We start from the raw sequence: 21,436 nt of genomic DNA on the forward strand, positions 1-21,436 counted from the left end.
GGCTGAATATTGGCCAAGTTCTTTTTTTTTTGCGTGTTTCTGCACCGAGACGGAGTTGAGGTCCACAACCCGCAAAAAAGAAAGAAAAAAAGAACAAGGCCAATCTCCAGCCATCATGATAGAAACAACCTTGGAAAACAAAGGATTTAGTATATGAAAAAAGAATATTATTTACTTGTGGGACACAGCGGGTAATCCCAAGCGGGCAAGATAGCGTCATTTTGTCCACTCGGGTAGCCAATCACAGTGGAGGATTCGGTTCATCTTGCCCTCTCACGGAGCTAGCCATATAACAAAGCATAAATATTACACATCCTTGCAGCTACAGCAGTTAAATTGTGCGCGCGCGCGATATACGACACCTAAGGCGACGCGCGCTTCTGCAACAAATTTTGCACGCGCAACATTGCGCATGTTTTGTACACGTCTCTTATTTAAGCTGTTTTTACGTCCAATTACTATACTTTGTAGCCTTAAGAGTACTATTTTAGTTGTATTAGGCGCGTTCATTTATTTAAGGCTTTTCATGCGTATTTGTTTCGCCTGTACGTTAATTTGTTTCTAGGTCTATCTAGTAAGTTCTGTTGTGTCGCGAAAGCACACGCGTAGGCATCGTGACACCCAACTAACGGTATAAAGGATTAGCTTTTTTCGTCAGCAAGATCAGTTGACGCAAGATCTGTTAATTCACCGCAAATTAACAAGTTTCTCCAAGTTTATCACTGTTCTGGTGATCAAAGCAGTACCAAGGTAATTATCTTTTACGCTAGTTTAGTTTGTTTATGTAAGCGGTTTGTATCCTTACTCGCTTAAGTTCCGGTTCATAGCTTATGAATTGTAAATTAATTAAGGTCTTAGGCTCCGTCCACACGTATCCGGATATTTTTGAATCCGCAACTTTTTGTTTCCGGATTCAAACATTTCCCCGTCCGCACGTAGCGTATTCAAATCGAATTCACCTGTCCACACGCATCCGATGGTATCCGGATTCAATCTAGAGAAACTAGGCTTACACGTTGTGCCGCCATATTGGTTTATTGTTCGGTAAGAGACTGCATGGACACGATTTCGCTATGTCATCGAATTCGAAAATTTAACAAATCGAATGTAGTTTAGCGTGGTCTGTACTCTTATCGACAACAATACGCGTCATCACAGTGGTCAAAATATTGTGGACTCACGAGGGGCAGCCGAGTGAGTCCACAGTGAAACTGGGTACATAATAAAATGATCAACTAGGAAAGAAAACTAAAAAAACCCTTGTAACTTGTTTCGCGTCGGGGTATCATTCGGTCTTAGATGATGGTTGTTTTTTGAAAATTGTGAAGCAAAGATTCTAGTCAAGCACAAGATAAGTTGACTTGTTCGTATCGAAATATGTTATATCTAATGTTTTCGGAGCAGAATGTGTGCCACTTGCCAGTTCGTGGGTGGCGACCATTCTCCACAAAATGACGCACAAACCTACGTCAGACGATACGATACAATGTGTAATGTTTTCACGTAAAGACCATATGAAGAAAAAATCAAAAATATCAGAACAGCATGTTTAATTCACCAAGTGTGGTGTCCTCGCAGGGTTTTCTAAGTGCAACCTTTTGATTGGTTGCTTGTGCAATGACGTCATGTGAGTCCAGTTCCGTCTCTCATTTCGTTCATTATTCCATTTGTTTCAACATCAGCAAGGTGCTGCGGCAATTCCTTGTAAATTATCAACAGATAATGGAAGCTGCACTGATCTCTGTACGTGATAGTGCATGTGTTGTCGACTATCAGATGTTTACTGAAAAATGAGCGATTGCTGTGTTTTGTGATTCAACTAGCCTGTGTGAAACAGTGATAAAAGCGTATGGAATAACAAGCTCTCAGCGAAAGGAAGAAGAAGGCAGCTGTTTCAGAATAAACAGTAGATAAAAGTGGACTGGGATGAAAGTGTTGGCGGCGGCTAATAAGATAGCTGTCGGCTTTTAGCCACCATCAAATTAAAACGCCATCATGTCTTTGTGTTTTGACGAAGACTTATGCAGATTTCTTGTTAATCAAAGTGAAGTTGAGAGTAATTTTCTTTTCCGCTTTAAGACTGTGAAAAGGTTCTGAAAAGCATGACTGACTCTCTGAAGTAAATTTTCGCAGGTATAGTTCAGGGACCCGTCCTGACTGTTGAAAGTTTGGGGAAAAAAAATTAGTTTTAGAAATATTTATTTTTGATCGATTGAGGAATCAAACAGAGGGATCCTTTATCAAATGGACCAACACTGTTCTTTTATCGCACCTGCTTTGCGGCAAATGCAGTTGTCTCTTATTTTTAAAGTGTGGTGGCTCTTTTCTTGTACTTTACTGCGAAAAAAAAAAGAACAACAAAAAAACCATCGATCGAATACTATATCCCCTTTTATTTCAAAAGACTAAAAATACCGAAATATTTTTAACATTATTCGTACTTGGACACGTACCAACTTATTACGTACGTTTAGATACTAAATTCATGCTGAGTTGTAAAAGTGACGCGTTTTAAAAAGCAAAGGTCATCTAGACGCCGCAGATGTAACAGTATTCTTTTAGCCACAGTCGCTTGAACGAACAACACGAATAACGCCAGACGTTTTCAAGTGATGATCTTACTGCATCAAATGTCCTCTTTCTCTGGCTGGTGGACATCATAAACGCGTAAGTGTACACGAATTGGAGTTGTAATTTTCTTCTTTTTCAAATTTTTCTCTCTCTCTCGTTTTCGTGCCGTACTACCTGTGATTGTCATTGAATAATCCGTCATTATTTTCAATGCACTCCAGTAATCATATCATCCAAGAATAACACTAAAAAAGGAAAACATTGCTATATGTTACGATACGTGCAATGGATGCTTGCAAAGTTTATTTGATGCATTTTTTTTATTTCTACGGAAAAGTTTATCTCAGAAAAAAACCCTACTTTTTCAATATTGATCCGGATGTAACATCAATTGCTGCTCGTTAATTGTGCGTCATGTTAAGGTCCATTTTTCTTTGACAATCTGGTAAAGCTGGTTTTCAAGTGTTTGTCCTTTTCTGTTTTTTGATCAAACTGAAACTTGTCACTATTGGATGGTTGCTGTTGTGGCGGATGAAAATTCGCCATCCTCTTCGTTTTCATTCACTACATGCGATATTTTAGATATTTAAAGAAAAACAATTCACCATTTTTAGAAATCAAATTTACTTACATGTGATTTGTTTCAATATATGCTAGGTTTGTAGAAACTTGCAAATCAAAAGATAAGCTAGTACACATAGTAAATCGTGTGGCAAATAGTTGATTATAATTCTTGCATGAATGAATAATATTAATTGCTGAAACCCAAAAATTGATCTTTGACTTCAGATTCAAAATAAACAGACGTTGGTCATTTCTTTCTCCTTGACTTCTTCTTCACAAGCGCCCGCGGTGGGTGGTCCTCTATTAAGCAGGTTTTGTTTGTATTGTTATGTAAACGTGCTTTTCATAGAAAAGTCTTACGGAGGACTTCACATATAACCCATGACGGGAGCGTTTACTGACTGCGGGTTTCCAATTTATGGAGTGTGAGGAAGACCTTAAACATGAGTCACATTCTGCGCGACATTTCGGGTGAGTGTTGCAGCTGCCAAAATAGGAAACTACAAGTAGATCGAAACTCGACTCGAAATAGCTTTGAAAGCCGTGATCGAATTTCCGACTGGGCAGAATATATGTGTGACGATTTTCCTTTCAGCTGACTTGAACAGTACGAAAAAATCTTTTGTATTCATTGTCAGAAAGCTGCTGTTACTATAGTTTTTTTCCCCTAGTAATGTCCAAATCGGAAAATCTCGCCATCTGGTGAATAATAATTAAAACTAACCGTGGATAGCTCGACCTTCAATATCCTATATCACTGAAGGTTTCCTCGCAACACGGAACGGATTACTTATCAATCTTAATTTAACGCTAGTTCCCGGCTCTTTCAGTCTTTCCTCTGACATTTTGCTGCAGGGATTTATTAGTAGAAGATTGATCTTATATAATAAGAAATGAAAATACGGTACATGTATAAGATTTCTGGAAAAAAACTTGGGCAAACATCATTTTTCTTCGGCCCTCGGAAATTGCGTTCATTAAATTTATATGCAAATCTGAATCAAGCATATTATTTATCCGTTCCAAACAATCTCCGTTCATCAGGCTAAGTTTTGCCATCAGTTTGACTCAAACGATTTCCAAGGCAACTAATCCTAAATGTCTCGGCCTGTCACGCAGTTACAACAGCCCACATACGAGGCCCAATTTTCCGCCATACAGCTAAGATGATCAGACAGATATATATTACAACAGTAAAAAAAAAAAAATATATATGTATATTGCTCAAAATTAAATTTTTTTTCCCAGATTCTACGCCAAGACTTAACGTGAAGTGTTTGTGATGAATTTAATGTAGAAACACATCACAAACCACCATTGGGGTTTTCAATTTAAAGTTATGATTACGATCGTGGTAAATTGATTTGTCCTCACCAAACGCCATTATTTTCCTTTTTAATGCAAATGAAGAATTATTTAGATCAAACAACGATCAATCAAGTCCTGTTCGATCCATTTTTGTCTGGAAATATCAGTTTTACCCTCGGCTGGGCCACATTTCCCTCTAGGGGCAATTTTCGAAGAGGTATTCGTTTAGTGTTCTTGCCATTGGTTGCTACAAGGAATATTGGGTTTGGGAACTTTGAACCACTGAATGACGCATTTACAGAATAGGTAAGTTTTGTTGCCATTTGTGGCACTGTACTCGGAAACCAATAATAATGAACGCCGAAAAATAAGACTTTAAAAAGTGCTTTGTTCGCGTGCTCCGCGTGGATAAAAAACACTTTCGATCTTAGATTGGAGAAGGGTAATTCATAGGAAGTGACTTTGGCTGGTTTTATTGTCCACAAAGTAAGTGTTTGAATCTGTTGTATTGGTTATATTTACATTTATGTTGCTTTTCTCAGTTTTCGAAGATCAGCTTAACATCTGTTACGCGATACGATCACCTCTCATATCTTCATTGATCCGATGTACGAACAAGTGTGTCTGTGATCTACCGGCCAAAGTTGACTTTAAATTAAGCTCAGCGAACAAAGTTGATATATTATTTATCCTCAGTATAACCGGAAGGTGTCCATTAATTTTCTTCAGAATGGGCCGAAACAAAATGCGTTTCGTAAAGAAAAACCAGGTATGGCCGGATTTATTAATTTTTCTTTCGGTGCCCTGCGGAAAAGCGATAACTTTACTGCAACATCTCGATCGAAAAAGCCAAAGCCATATAAGTTTTTTGTACTTCTAATCGTGTTACGGTCATATCAGAATACCAGTATTAAACACGTTAACTCGTCAACGCCAATATTCTATATTTCAATTCCAGTGCACTGGAACAATATAAACGGCAATTACGCAAAAATTGGCAACGCGTTAAGCTGCTAGTGGACATATCTTGTGATAATTATAGTCTATTCTACATATTTTACCTAATGATTGGACAGTAGTTTAACCTAAAAATAATCACAATGATTACGATAGTGCATTGGATTGATGGTTTCAGTCGGATTTCATTTCAAAACAAGTTCATAAAAGTTGGGAAAAAGCTCGTATATCCTCCTTCGTGCGTACAGCGTGTGGTTTCTTTCTCTTCCAGTCTGAATAAGCACACACGTAGCCAATATTTGAGTCGATCTAATGACCGTATTATAGTAAGAGCTTGTCATATTAATCCTGTTTACCCCCTGTTTTGTATTTGTAGTCTATTTTTATCAGCCTTGGAGTAGATAAGACTCATAAAGAATATTGAAAGCGCAGCTGAGTTTTTATCGCAGTACGGGACAACCTATCAAGACGAAAGTAACATCGAGAAACGAATTGATGTATAGCATAGTGAACAAGAAGTCTCCAATTTTACCACTAAGTCTTTTAAGTTATTAGGAACAAAGAGAATAAACTGAAAACAATCGAAATGATAAGAGACATGGATTCTGTTTTTATAAAAATAGGTGTCAATTTATCGTTTTATTTTGAACAGAAGCTTAAAACAAAATTTAAGAACGTTTGAAGTGGGACAGAGTAGAAGCTCTGCTATCGAAGTGTTTTAAGGTTTGAGGCTTTAGTCAGCCAATTCAATTTTTTCCCACCGTTTCAGGCATAATTTTGTTTTACAATTTAAACGGAATCCATTTCAAACAACAAGCACAAAACATTGCAAAGACCAGTAGAACTGTTCGCAAATGCTGTAGCCTTTTGGAGAAGGACAACCTCCATTTTGTTGATTTAAATCTTGTCATTTCTAATAATCTGTAACATATTTATGGAATTGAGGTATTAAAAAACATACCGCAACACACAGCCGGTAAGCAAAATTAATGCATCAGTCAATTCCAGCAGTGCCCATCCCCCCCCGGGCAACCGCGGGGCATTTGCTCAAGTTGTCAGTCCCGGGGGTGGGGCACCCGCAATTTTATCGCGGCCCGGGGGCTGGGCATTTGCGTACCCCGGAGCGACCCCCGGGCATTCGACACACGTGTTTTGGAAAGTGCCATGGATGAGTTCATCGGGAAAGACGAGGCGTTTGTCGAACAATGGCTTGTCCGTCAGGGACTAGAGAAACTTGTTTTTAAAGTTATGTTTTCTTGTAAGCATATAAATATAAGCGACAAGGTGAACTATATTTTGTTTATCACAAAACAATAACGTAAACTGACGTGAACACGACTATTTCGCATTTCGCATTCAAAACTAGCCTAGCATTTTTTAAATTCATGAAAGTTGAGTTAAAATACTTAAGGTTTGCGAGTTCAAATGATGCGATCTTCAAGACAGATCTTGCGAGCTTAAAATGATGCAATGCATCATCATTTAAAATGTCTTGATTCTTCACGGAAAAAGTAGCGTGCGAAAACAGGCACCTATCATCGCTCGCGGCTGGGGGCACGTCCGCCGCAATCCCAGCTATCCTCTAGCAAACTGTTAAAAACAAATATAAAGAGTTAAATATAATCAGTATCAACTAACAGGTACTGTTGTTCTTGAAGTCTTACCGTTGCATTAAAATACTGAACAGTTGACCGTTTTATTCACTGATTGATTAAAAAACTGTGGAGGTGTTGGAAGGCGACGATCCCGGGGGCGGGGCATTTGCCCTCTTTCTTCGTCCCCACCCCGGGGCATTTAGACAGCTTATGTTTCCCCAACCCGGGGAATTTGCCAATTTTTTTAAAAAAATGCTAATGCCCGGGGGTTAGCCCGGGGGGGGGGGGGGATGGGCACTGCTGGAATTGACTGATGCATAATAATAAACACTACGCAGAGCAAAATACTGCTAAACAGCTTTCATTTAACCAGTGGTCACTAACTAATGCAGTTGCATTTATAACAAAAGTTAATTGCAAGTATCTTGGAGAAAACTGCCGATCGATATTGGAACACTGCAGAGTTTCCGTCAAAATAACTGATAGAAGTTGACTATAGACAATAAATGTTGATAATTCTTACGAAGTTTCTACTTTAGACGGCAGCTGTAAACAAACGTCGACTAAGTGAAATAAACGACAAATGGTAATTAGCCACCAAAGATGTTCGGTTCAGGTTAATAGGCGCCGTCCTTTAGTGTACTTTCGGGATTCTAGAACTATCTTTCGAGGTTATTTTGGCACATTTTTGATTAAAAAGCGTTTGCCAAGCGAAGGGCAACAATGAAAAACAAACTTTCAGTCATTTAACCATTAGTGAAGTGGCGAGACCCCTTGACAATAAAGAAAGAGACTAGGAAAACCTTGCATGAGTTGAAGGTTTCGTTGCCGCGAGACGGAACAAGATCTATCGAGTTTCCTATTTGAATTAGTTTCGAGCTACTGTAAAAAGTTTAAGTACACACTGGCCTTGTTCGTAGCCACGTGCAATTGTTTTGTTTACTAGTGCTCAAACCACCTGCAGTACCTTATTGACTTTCATACAGCGAAACAGCTCTACGATTGGTTAATTTTGGACAACAGCTGTCAAACTTGAGCGGAAGAAATGAGCATCATTCTTTCAAACGAGCATCAAATGCTCGTTGCAGCTAAAAGATCGCTCGCTCGTTTGTTGTCCAGGGAGCAAAAGTTGAATTTTATCGATCGTAACTTTGTGTCTGTCGCTTTGAAGGTCTTTTTCGATGTTGGGAGATGGGAACTGGAGCTAGCAGTGGCGGATCACAGGCAGGATCAAATCCAAATGTAAAGGAAGGCTCCATACCGTCGACAGAGGACAAATCATCGAGGAAAGCGTCTTCTATATCGAAAAAACACTCAAACGGTTTCATTACATTGAGTTATGAGCCGACAAATACACCACTTATTCGAAAACGAGGCTTCATCAAGGAAGGATTTCCTGTGCACGGACTTATTCAAGACAAATATTTCCTAATAAAAGATCACTTTGAAGGAATCGACAAGCTCAAGACCTTGGACAAGTATGGTGCACCGAATTTCCGCAAGAGCTGCGGTCCTTATCCTGTTTATGGAATGGGTCAACCGTCAAGAGATGGCTTAGCTCACGTAATTCAATCTTTGGTTGAAAATGGACACAAGGTAAGAAGGATTTTGAATAACTTTAATTCAACATTTCGTCGAAGCGATGCAGATAGTAGCTCTTCTATGAGGTTATTGTGGGTCTATTTTCTTTTCTCAAGAAAAAAGTAAAAAATCACTAGCTTTAGAATTGCTATTGTAATCCAATTTCAAGTAGCATGGTGTATTAATATCAAAGTTTTTCGCATTCTAAGAGACATACTTCGCCTCCAGTTGAAAAAGATTTGCATCATTTTTGCGCGCGCGACTAAACTAATTGCAAAGGCCAGGCGATTTTTCAGTGATATCGATTACGGTTGCTAAAGATAACATATTTAGTCACGATATATATCGCGCTTGCCAGTAACTTCTGTTACGAGGCAGATAAAATTTTCTTATAATTCGAAATCTGAAAAATTTCGTTTTCGCTTAGGAAAGTTGCAATTATTCCTTTCTCGAGAAAAGGCGAATATCAGACATTGGTAATAAAATGCTGAATAGGAGAACAGCATGCAGTAATATTTTTTATTGTTATGAAAATAATAACGAGAAATTTGCAAATGATATTTGCTTTTGTAGTGTCTTTCGTCGTTGTAAGGAAAATAATTTTTAGTAGTGGGAGGACACTGAAAATAGCCGTCGCGTTCTACAACAACTTGATTGGGTGTAGAGTTTGCTTTTGTCAATCAAACGTCAAGAACATTCGATCGTCTTTCGGGATAAAAAAAAAAAAAAAACGCTCTATTTTTCAGTTTTAAATTTGTTTTACCTGAAGCTCGGTAGGAAGGGATCGTTCCTTAAATTTATTTTCTTTTTCGCAGCGGACTAGATCATAGTGGCGGGAAATTAGTGTTATTTTGCGAAGTTCTCATAGCAACGCTAATCCGCGAGGATTTTAATTGATTTCAAGGTTTTTTTGCAGTCTAACACTTATTGATTTAGTTATAACCTGTAGGGGTGAGCAGATTTAAAACACGCTGTAAACGGCAGATAAGCCGCCAAATTGTTTTGTTAGGCCGAGCACCAGTGTAAAGGAAATAATCGTAGCAATAAAAATTTTACAGCTTAATTTCTGGCTTTATCGTATCCTTGTCAAAATTCAAATTTCAAAAGCACCATTGTTTACAAGAGTTAGCAGACATTCTGCATACATTGATGTGCGTAACAAGGCAAACGAACGTCAACGAGGCTTCATTCGAAGATCAGTTGCCTGGCAACATGGGTTATATCGTCTGCAACTTTCGGAAAAATTGTCTTCCTATTTTCCGATTTGATAAACTTTGAGCGCTTTTGCGAAGATCCGCTAGAACAACCCTTCTTTTGGTTTTCAATTTTCGTGCGGTTGAAAACTTTGGAGCGTTCTTTATTTCAGCTTGATTACCAGTGTTTCGCTATTTTTACGTGCGCTAACGCGCTCAAATACAAAGGAAACAATATGAGGCCAAATTTCGTCTTCAGAAAAAGTTGAATGAGGTTCAATTTTTCCGCACACCCGCCGGTGGCCTTTACATTTTATCAATTTTATTTTACGAAGGTAAATTTATTAAAATTCGCCGTTTACGGCTGTAGACGTACGCAAAATAATGCAACGGAAAACACTTGTCCACACTCCTGGTCGCGGCTGTAGCTATTTATGTGCTTTTTTGGCTAATCGTCATTGCTAAAACCTTTATTATATCACCCAAGCTCTCTTAAAAGAAGTGTGCTATTCAAAGAACAAATGTTTACAAAAATAGAAGTCGCGGATTAAAGACGATGTCGTGAAGATGGTAAAAAAAAAAAAAAAAAAAAAATACCGCTTGTAAAAAACAAACAACTGGTGATATGGTGATATGCTTCTGATTTAACTTGCGATATAATAAAAGTCGCGGATCAAGAAATTATAAAATGGTCATGGAACTGAGATAAGGTCGATGCCCCATGATCTCAAAGTCCTAAATTAAGCTGACCGGTTGTTTACAACATGCATAGAAACCGCTTTTTGCACGGTTCGTAAACCTTCTTTCCAATGTGCGTCAATCCTACAGATGTTTTTCTGCCAATCAATAGAATTAGGAAATGTCTCATTTCATTTTCCTCTGTTGTAGTTTGGTATTACATTTGATAAAATAATATTTTGGTATTAAATGAAAAATAATTACAAAACCTCCTTGACTGCAGGTGCATTTTTTGAACTGGCCTGCGAACGACAGAATTAAATATCTTTGTCTTTGTTGCAACATTTTTCAGTATTTAAATACTCTATCAAACTAGAAATTTCACCGACATTTAATCTAATTTAGAGTGGTTTGATTCCTCTAGCTTACAAAAACCAGAAAAACTTATTTTCTCCAAGGACTGCCTTCAAATCTGCGATTGATTTGGCGATATCGCAATTCTGAACCTCCCTGCAGTTCTTTTGTTAAAATTGTCAGCTTTTCTTTTCTGTTTAATCTACACCATGAACTGCCACCCTTCGACCGTAGCAATATCCTACAAAGACAAAAGAATTAATCAAAAGTAATTATTCTGGAAGCAAGAAGAAACTCAGTAAAATGTTCAGTAGCTTCAGCATGTTTCAACAAATTTGAAGCTCTTTTATCATTTAGAACATCGACGTTTAATTTTAAATAACTTGAGTTTCGATGAAAAGCGAAGAACAAGATAAAACAGAGAAGAGAGAGTAGAGCAGAGAATCAATTTTCCAGCCACACCTATTCAAAAATCTATTTATTTCAACCAGTTTAAGATTGACTGACACAACACTTGAACCTTATATTTGTTTGACAATAGCTGTTATTAATCAACTGTTATTTGAATGAAGTGATTGCAAACTATTTGTTTTAAAAAAGCTGTTAAGGATATTTAGGCTTTGGTTTGAATTGCGAATAAACTAGAAAAGAGCCAATAGCAAACGTGGAATATGACTTGAAAAGGTCATTGCAAACATGCTGTGTTTCTTTTCTAACAAATTCAATGGCAAACTTAAAATCAGTCGTGATGTGAATTTTTGGTATGCTTTTTCATTGTGCGGATATTTGTGTTTGTTATGACAGGCCTGACACTGAAATGAAATTATTTTTGGTTTGGGTTTTGCACTCAACAGAAAACCGTTTTGATTATGTTGGAAAGTCATATCAAAGCACGTTCTCTAATGATATCCACCGTAACCGTAATTAAATTCGCAATTAGTCAAGCCTTTATTACTGTTCTCATTTCTCGCGATATCAATTCATTGTCCCAACACATATCGCGGGAGTTTTCGCGGCATATCAACCTCGTTTGGTCTCGACATGAGCATGGTTCGACTGCTTCTTACCAAAATACGAATCACGGCTTAACAAAACTCGTCTGACATACCGCCGAATCGTACCGAAAAGCTACATATATGTTTAGGTGTAATTAACATGATTAAAAACGGTATCATTGGATAATCATTCAAGCTTTTTTATTGGCTTAGGCATCATGGTATATGAGACAATATACCATGCTCTACAAATATGGTAAGCGTATGCGTGATTTCTTGGGGCGTTTTTATTTTTATTTTCTTTTTAGTTTTCTATATTTTTTTTTTGGGGGGGGGGGGGGGGGTTTAATAAAGCAAATGTTCCACTCGCGCTTGTTGGCTATCTACCATCTCATATCCAACGCTCGTTCGTGGAATAATTACTTTAAAATGTATTTAATTGCGTCTACAGGAGATAGTGTCGTTTAACTTGCGAGAGGAGCCGGTGATATTTGTGGGGCTCAATCATGACTTTGTGCCTTACTCGCCCCGGGACCCGAACAGTCTGAAAGGTAACATCGCTAATCACGGAGTAAAGCCCGAAGAACTCGCTGACACAGAGCTCAAAATAAGAGAAGAGGTACGCGCGTTATTTTACTCTCGTATTTACCTGTGAAACTTTACTACCGAGAAAACAATATTTTTTTGATTTGTTTTTGTTGCAGATAATTAGGTTTTCAATCGACGAAGGTGGAAAATTTTATTTCTACAACAACGTGGAAACATTTGAAGACGAGCCACACCCATATAAGGTTACATACGAGGAAGACCTGTGTGTGTTGGATGAAATCTATAGCAGACAGATCTTTCTCACACCTTTCCTTAGGTAAGGCAGATGCAAGCTTGTATATTTATCGTGAAAATGTGTCCTGCACCTCCAGATTTTTCGCAGCATTTTTGTCACACATTAGTTTTATTCATACCTAGAGAAGCGGGAATAACTTTGTCTTAAATCTCTCACAACGTAGAGATCGCACGTTGTGAAATATTAAAGACAAAGTTATTCCCGATATACTAAACAATTATTCAAAAAGGGACGGACCGTCGTGCAAGGGGAGCTATGGGGTAAAAAATCGAGCAAGTGCTTTCTCCTCTCCAGGTCCTATTTTTTATGTTTTAACATTCTTGCTCAAGCTATTGCCCATCAAAAAAATCATGTACAATCTAGAGGTGAGGAAAACAGTTCATGCCCCCCCCCCCCTTTAAAAAGAATTAATGGACCATCGCCAAGCAGACGTTCTTTGGGCTTGTCACACAATCCGTTCTCTGCAACGTTGGGAAGGAGTGGGTGACAAGCCATTCGGACGTCTGTGTACGAGGCTTAGCGCGGCTGCAGGTGGAATTCGGGATTGTTACTACGGTGTTTCTTCGCAGATATTCTCGGATCCCTATCACTGCCACCAATGCTCCCGAAGAGCAAGATTTTGACCAGTTCATCAGCGCCATTAAAGACATTCCTCAGCTATTCGACAGCAACTCGTCGGCTCCCTTGCCTGCCATGGTGTTCAACTGTCACGTCGGCCAGGGTCGCACCACTACTGGCATGGTGATTGGCTGTTTAATCATGTCACACAGGACTGGTTTTCCATCCGAGGCACAGTAAGTGCAATAGCATTGGTCACATGACCTTCAAGGGCGTGGCTAAATTTCGATAAAGTTGTGGGCACAAAAATTGTGTTTAAGGGAGACCAACTTAAAATTTTGACTAAAAAACAATTAGAAACCTCTATAAACACTTTAAGACGAAGGCCTGCATGCCTATGTTCTTTTGTCGTTTTCCATGAGCAGTTTGCAAATTGTGAAACGGCGCAATTTTTTAGTTTTTGTTCCCGTAAAATAATGTAAGTCATTCTTTATGGAGCTCATTCATATACTTATTAAATGAATTTTACATTTTGAAACTGATTCTCTCTATATATTGAAATTTGAGTTCGAGCTTGAGAGATAAATTAGCTCCCTGCACAATGTTTTATGATGGTTCGTACAATGACCTATTATTGTTCGATGTTTTGCCAGCCACATTCCAATGCCTGTCGACGAAAACAATCCAAACCTTGAGAGAGGAGAATTTAGAATAATCCAACAGCTTGTAAAGTATCTGCCAGGTGGAAAAAAGATAAAACAAGAGGTATGCTGAATGATCCACAAGGTTGTCGTGTTCTGTTTATATTGAACAAGTGCTGATAACAATGATAAGAGCTTTGAAGTCTGCAGCCGTTGTTAAAAGACGACAGAAGAGATCTGACAGGAGAACGGAAAATGCCATACATATGTACGATCTGAGTGAGACAGGAGATAGTTAGTTTAAGGGATTATTTTCTTTGCAGAGGTAAAAAAAAAATCTTTGCGGGGGATGGTAAGCACGACAAGGAATGTAGTAAACTGAAGCTGTACATGACACAATCTAATACCGCCAAGATGACAGAACAATGTCCAATATTTGAATCGGAATAAGAAAATCTTCGGATTCGGTAGAGAGGATTTGGTCAATTATTTTTCTCAAAAAATACCTAGTGACCAGCTCCTCCACAGAGTTTTCCAAGATAGACTCGGCGGAACCGTGCGGAAAAAGTCCAGAAAACTATGTAACTGGGTAGGCAGGCGAGGTATCCTTTTCCTGTTCACTGTGAAGTGAATAAGCCTGACGCCGGCGTTCACAGAAGCTGTGCCCTTAATTTACCTTTTCAATCAACATCTAATTTGTTTACTGTTTAATGTCTTATGAAATGATTCATCAGTGGTAACACAATGAATGTAGCTACTTATTTACCTTCATACCAGGAAAAATAAGTGAACGTTCTTTGCTGATGCTTTGTGTGTTTTTAAGGTGGATTCTGTGATTGACATCTGCTGTGACGTCATGAACTTGCGATCTGTCAGTTATGAGTGCAAATGTAAACTGGAGGAGATAAAGGATGACTATAAAATCGAGGTACGTTTTTTAGGGTAACACAGGTTTATGAAAGTTTGAGTTGAGAAACGGTGTTCGACTTCTAACAGAAACATGTAACTGCAAATCATGTGGCTTCGGCTTCCCATCATACCAACAACCCTCAAATTGTCGTCACGAAATATTTTCTAGTTTTGTCAATACTGAGTTCGAAAAATTTATTCACTAACTTTTCCCCTATGCCAAATCTCTTAAAATAGCAGAAAAACAAACAAACAAACAAATAAACAAACACAAAATTAGTCTATTTCATTCAGTTTCAAAAGACAAACATTAAATAAAGGACCACAGCAGCAAAGCAAAGTGTTTGAAATTGTTTACTACACTGCCTTAGTTGGTCGTGTCTTGATGCAATAACCATCTCAATTTCTTCCCAGGGTCAAAGTGCTCGTGAATACTGGTTGAGAAGAGGTCTGAGTGCCTTAGAGCGATATTTCTTTTTGATCCTCTTCAATGCATACTTGCACGAGCAGGTGAGAAAAAAGTCGATAAAATGAGACGTACGAAAGAAATTGTTATATGGCCTGAAGCGCTAGTAAATAAGTAACCTGAAATGAATATATCCCATTTATTTCACGGTAAAGTTTGCATGTTTCGGTGTCACTTGGCCATTGCAAGACATGGGATCTTATTGACTTTCTTTCTCTTTCTTTCACCTAGTTTCCACTTATGTTTTCACAAACGTTCCGGAAGTGGATGCAGCAGAGGCCTTGGCTCTACAGAATGCTGAGTCATATTGACGTCATGGAGAAGGGTGTGACGTCAGAATTCATCTCTAAATACCAAAATCAAACTTGCCTGGTAATTTGACCTTTACGCGAATATCGTTTAAAGATAATTAAAGCTTATCAGTATCCCTTTAGAGAGAGATTTAAATCAGTAACGTAGTCAACCGGAGTCTTGCGTGCGGGCCATCGCTAACTTCCTGGGTGTGTGGGTCGATGGAGTATCCTACCAGCAGGTTGTATCAATCGTAAAGAAACAAGGAAACTAGGGCGAGAGTAAAAAAAAAAACTTCCAAAGAAACAATCTGGACATATCTCGCCACATCTCTTGAATTTTTTTCCCTAATAAAAGTCAATAAGAGAACAAAAGGAAGAGAGTTTGAAGTAACACAATTTTATGAATTCCAATATATAATCCAATGCGAGGTAAAACAAAAATTACTTTTCTGTCTTATGAAGAACGATTTTGATCGTTTCAGTGTATTTATTTTATATTTAGGTTTCTGATGAACAAGATAGTTTGGATGTCTTGAGCACCCAGCGGGAATTTGAGGTATTTCCTATTATAATACTCTCAATTAACTTTGATAAATGTTCAAATGAAAAAGAATTTTTTTTTTAATGTTCTTGTTTTCAGGTTTCAAATTTTCGTAAAGTTCCCGGATTACCGATATATGGCATGTGCCAACCGTCAAGACAGGTATGATAACAAACAACAATGACAACATCAACGAAGAGGACGATAACACCAACAACGACAAGAAAAACAAACGACAACAATAATAATAGTAATAACAACAACAACAACAACAGCAACAACAGCTGTAACCAAAACCAAATTACTTAGCAAATACATGTCTCTAGATTTACGAAAACAGTGTAAAAAAAATCTCGCCCTCTCAAGCGCTTTTTTTCTCGCCAAAGTAGACGATGCCAAATTGAAAGGAATATCTGTCTTCTTTCTCTTCACTCCCTTATCTCCTTTTTGTGCTCTTCTCTATTTTTGTTTTCATCGCTTGGAGTGATTTTGAGGTTTTTAGGAGTCGTGAAAACAGAATGCATATAGGTCATCTGGAACAAAAGAAGTCATTTTTTCATGGACACGGTTTTCTTGAATCCATTCATACATATATGTATACGTTAAAATGGGTAATCACCTTAGCAGTACTAAATTCTCTGGAACATGTTGATCGTTAATCGTCCGCAAATCTCTGACCGCCTTTCTCTTTGCAGGGACTGCATCGTGTTTCAAGCTATCTTCTCGGTCCGAAGTGTCTTCATCCTAAAGTTGTGTTTTTCAACTTGAGGGAAGACCTTGCTGTAGACTGTGACGGCAGCACGTATAGTCCGAGAGAGGTGAGAACACAATGACCACAACATGCAGCTCAAAATAAAAAGACTGATCAAAAATGCCATTTCATGTTAGTAATGCCCTTGGGATGGTGGAACATATAAAATGAGGTGGCTTAGCGATTTTCCAGAAAAAGTCTGATCATTTAGTTTAGCGAACTAACGCTTCATTTGCTGAAGAGTCGATTTTGCCAGCGTTCCTCCAGTCAAATTAATCGCATTACCTCTCTTATGACTTATTATTATGAGTTGTAAAATATCTTTTTTTTCCTCCCAAACTGCAGCTCTCTAATTTAACCGAACATATGCCATTTAGAGGACTGGACACTAGTGAGGTAGAGGTGAGGATGTGCCTATACTATCACGCATGCTTTGAATTTAAAACAAATGTGGCGAAGACTCTTATTGGATGCTTTTCAATGTGAAGTTCGTACACCTTTTGTCTGCCTTGCGTCTAAAATTTTTCTTCCTAAATTTTCAGCACAAGGAGAATGAATTAAAATCAGAATTGTTAAAGAGAGGAAAGAAACGACCCACACAGGTAAGTTGAAAGGGAAGCTCCATTTTTTCGTTCGTTTTTATTTTAAGTCATGATATTAGCAACATAATTAGAAAGCAATTGTGGGTTTCAGTAATCAACTTTGACGCAAGTGAATGGAAGGCAAAGGTTTATTAGCTCAGGGTAGTCCATTAAGCAACTGCAATAGACTGTTTTCGTATTTCCGATATTGACCGGTTGCGATTGAGGCTAATGCGTGGAGTCTTGCCAAATGCGAATGACATTAATGATAATCTTTTTTTAATGATATTCTCCCGCATGAACTTCCATTGTAAGCTAGTTCCAGTCCGGTAAAGAGAATACGAAAATGGTCCGTTCTCTGCACTCGCTAAAATTTAAGTATCATGAATTAAGCAACCCCGGAAACTGACAATGATAAGTTAACTTTGAAACTAAGCTCTATCAGTTACGAGCTATTCTTGTGCTCAGGTTTACAAGGATCTCCACGGCGCGCCTGTTGTGCACGAGTTCAGCAGTGTTCTGACCATGCGTGAAGCAGCGGAGCTCTGCATGGCAAAGAATCCACAGACGTTGTATTTTAGAATGCCTTTACCAGAAGACAAAGCTCCAGAGGAGAAGGTAAAGTTTGAAATTATACTGACAGCAACTTAATTTGAGTAATTAAGTTATAATCAATGTAAAGACAACAACAACAACATCAACAACAGAAAATTTTCTTGGTTGCCAACAATTCACGACGACATCTACTGAGGCAGACATTTTGTGTGCAAATCAGCAATAAAGATGTTTTAAGAGAACGTTTTCTCGTTCCCCCAAACTTCCACTCGTACTTCTATAACTCGATAGAAACACGGTACATGTTTTCTATTTCTTAAACAACAGTCAAATTTTAATAAATGAAATATATCATTCACGCCTTTCTGCTACACGTTTTTAGGTTATTTAAAATTAAACGAAAGGTTAAATCATTGCTGTGTATGTTTTGTACTTTGTCTCTTGCAGGACTTTGACCGTATATTATCAACTCTTAACAACTTGCATGAGATTTACACAGATGAAGACGGTCCTGCTATTGTTTTTAACTGCGAGCTAGGCAAGGGTCGAACAACCACGGGCATGGCAATTGCTGCACTTATTTACTGCAACAAGAAGGTAAATACGTGTTTTATTGCTTAATAGTCATACTGCTTTCATATGCACTCTGCCTTTACTGTCTGACTGCCAATTTCAAGATCTCACATTTCAGCACATGACAAGTTTGAAAACAATACTGTCTTAAAATAATGACGTATGAATTAAATTATACTAATAGAGCTATTTTTAATTGAGTGTCGAAAGTGATCAGGCTTACTTTGGTTTTGGTTTTGGTTTAACTACGGTTTGAGTTTGGCTGGGTAGTCTAACTGATAAATAAGAGGTTTGACTTTGGTTTTACGACACTCAATTGAAAACCGCTCTATGGTCAATGCCACTGATTGAGACGTTAGGAACGTGTAAATACAGTCCAAACAAAAGTTTCTCAGACATATATCTTTTAACCTTTTTATGCATATTTTAAACGTTTCAGGGTTTTCCAGTGGGTACTAAAGTAGACGAGCAAGATCCAGCTTGTGTTCCCAATGCAAAGTACACGCTGGGCGAGTTTTCAGTGAGTGGAGTATCACTTGTATTTGCCATTTATTATTATCATTTCCTTCATCGATCCTTTAGTTTGCTATGTGAAGTGATTGGGACAGTCAGAACAGAAATCTCTGTTTCGTGCACAGCGCTGAATTAGGAGGTGCGCGGTGGGCAGTTGGCAAGGGAATTGCAGTTTCGTGGTCCAGTTCGTGGTGTAGATTCTGGTTGTACGAGTACTTTCAGACAGTATTAGTTTAGTGAACGAAACGTTTGGTTTCATCCTGCTTCAGGTTATTCGCCACCTTAAAAGAGTCCTGCCCAGCGGTCCGCAGAGGAAGCGAGAGGTTGATTATGTCCTGGACAGAATCTCAGAGACCATGACACCAATGCACTATCACTCAAGAGAAGTTATCTTCAGCACTTTTAATTTGGTGAGTGGAGTTAAAGCGGTCGTAAAGGTGAAGTACCTTGTTGAAGGTGCTGTTGTATTGGCATGGTCACTGTTCTTGCCTAGTCACTTAATTTTCTTATTTATATGCTTATCATGTATTTTCGATTTTAGCTGTCAAGTGTTCTTACCATGGGCCTTTGGCTCGGCAGACTTGGGCAACCACCCCCATGTTATTGAAGTTAAATAAATTGTTATGTTATTATGCTACCTACCTATCTACCTTCTAGTTTCCTAGCAACCAGGTGCCAGCCTACCTATCCACCCCAAAGAAAAGACTTTAGGACTGGCTACGTAACCCCGCTTGGCAAATTCTTACCTGTCTAACTGATCCCAGGGGACACTTCCGTATGAAAAGGACGGGCGTGCTGTTCGGAAGTTTTGAAAAGAACTATTAAGAGGTACCAAGATGCTGTTTTGTTGGCGTACCTCGAAATTTTTTTCACCTCTACGAGATACTAATTCTAAAACAACAGATTATCTCCTGTCATTTTTTTTTTCGGCTCAATACCCTAAAAGGTACGGCAAAAGCTCCTGCTGAGGACCTTTTGAGACTGAACACCCTAAGAGGTACGGAAACCGCTTTTTTAACCCCTAAAAGGTACGACGAGCACCCCCGTCCTTTTTATGTGGGATTCTCCCCCCCGGTAATTGATGCCCCCGTCCCGAGCAATGCGAGGCTATCATAAAGTGTAAGGAATCCTAATGGCCTGGTTTGTTTTTCCCAGTATCGTAATGGCGTCTGCTCTCGACGCGGGGAAATTCCAGAGTTTCGAAAAAGGAGCCTTTACTTGCTGGAGAGATATTTTTATCTTATCCTGTTTAACACGTACCTTCACATGGAGAGAAGAACCAAATGGCAACGGTCGTTCAGTCAATGGATGACTGAAGTTGCAACAGCTGCGGGCGTTTATGAAATTCTCGACAATTTTGGCTTCCACGATTTTGAAAAAACAGAGGAACGCTTGCGCGCGCTGCGCTGGAGATGGCGGGAAAGTTACAAGGGGAAGCCGTCAAATTGATAATTTGGGCAGGAAATGTGATTTGCGACAAAGCTAGTCTTCTCTTGCAGTAAACTGAGTCCTTGCAAATTAGACTTTCATTAACAAATATCTATGTAATTGATATTTATTATAATTTAATACTAGAGTAAAATGCGACGTCAGAATCATTACAGACTTCTTAATTGATCGTTGCAGACCTGAAAAATGTAAATAAGTTTTATTTTATTTGCCTTAAAAGATGTTAAGTCTCTTGAAAAGAATTTTGCAATGTCCTATTTTTAGAAAACAATGTCCTTTAACCTCCTCCGATCTACCATGCTGTAGCACTGTGTTTCTAATACTACTATGCTTGCATGGCAATGCTCACGAGGCTAGGAGAGTATCATGGTCTATTCTCGTAGGCCGTTCTTTGTAAGTGACGCAGTGGTCGCTAAACCAATCAAAGGGAAGGGGAAAGAAATCTAATGATAGTAAATAATTAGCAGGGTTAGGGCAGGTTCTCGCTCTGCGAGTGTTGTTTTCGTTTTGTTAAATGTCTAGACTGCCCAGCAACAACACCAGCAACAACAAAAACAAAAACAACAACAGCAAACGTAAAGGAAAGAAAATGATATTTATTCATAAATACCGTAGTCACTTTTTTCCAAAGTTTATACTCAGGATCCATCACCATCCTAAGAAAAATTCATTTTGTCCATGCAAGGTGACGGTGGTCCAGTAATACGAGAATAATACTACAAGTTAAAGTTCAAGACTTGGTTCTGAATTTTATTTAATGTTATGAACATATTATATATATGCATCTCGCTGGCGACATTGTACATACACAGTAATGATAGAAGGAAACACAATAAACATGGTTAACTTTATTTTTTGTGTTGTTCATCGTGTAAAACCTCTCTGGCCCCACATACCATTAAATTTGCAGGGAAAAATGAGTTTCTAGAAAAGTCAATTCATAATGTTCCGGAAATGCTGTTATGA

At 38.4% G+C, this 21,436-nt stretch overlaps 1 protein-coding gene across 4 annotated transcripts; it reads left to right on the plus strand.

Moving 5' to 3' along the window:
* The first annotated feature begins 2,506 nt into the window (after positions 1-2,506).
* On the plus strand, positions 2,507-21,321 carry LOC110040947 (paladin-like). Of its 4 annotated transcripts, none has more exons than XM_020746208.2 (19): positions 2,507-2,667; positions 8,167-8,591; positions 12,248-12,415; positions 12,501-12,661; positions 13,210-13,434; positions 13,852-13,963; positions 14,663-14,767; positions 15,163-15,258; positions 15,446-15,586; positions 16,010-16,063; positions 16,148-16,210; positions 16,744-16,866; positions 17,145-17,201; positions 17,342-17,401; positions 17,849-17,998; positions 18,383-18,532; positions 18,948-19,028; positions 19,291-19,431; positions 20,177-21,321. In XM_020746208.2, the coding sequence occupies exons 2-19, from the start codon at positions 8,187-8,189 to the stop codon at positions 20,468-20,470; spliced, it is 2,586 nt and encodes an 861-aa protein (XP_020601867.1). In that variant the 5' UTR covers positions 2,507-2,667; positions 8,167-8,186; the 3' UTR covers positions 20,471-21,321. The 4 variants fall into 4 exon arrangements, with proteins under 4 accessions (XP_020601867.1, XP_020601866.1, XP_020601869.1 ...); XM_020746207.2 differs by lacking the exon at positions 2,507-2,667 and adding an exon at positions 3,304-3,606; XM_020746210.2 differs by lacking the exon at positions 2,507-2,667 and adding an exon at positions 4,556-4,749.
* The last annotated feature ends 115 nt before the right edge of the window (positions 21,322-21,436 follow it).

The sequence above is a fragment of the Orbicella faveolata genome, unplaced genomic scaffold (assembly GCF_042242905.1).
Source record: "Orbicella faveolata isolate gen_17 unplaced genomic scaffold, um_ofav_v1 contig_1, whole genome shotgun sequence".
In the NCBI taxonomy this organism is placed as follows: domain Eukaryota; kingdom Metazoa; phylum Cnidaria; class Anthozoa; order Scleractinia; family Merulinidae; genus Orbicella; species Orbicella faveolata.

What these genes read in the sequence shown, in the direction of transcription:
- LOC110040947 (XM_020746207.2), top strand. Translation starts at nt 3,579, where the DNA reads ATGAGTCACATTCTGCGCGACATTTCGG. An exon ending in GAAAGAAACGACCCACACAG is followed by an intron (nt 17,402 to 17,848) that starts GTAAGTTGAAAG and finishes TCTTGTGCTCAG; the next exon opens with GTTTACAAGGATCTCCACGG. An exon ending in ACAAAGCTCCAGAGGAGAAG is followed by an intron (nt 17,999 to 18,382) that starts GTAAAGTTTGAA and finishes TGTCTCTTGCAG; the next exon opens with GACTTTGACCGTATATTATC.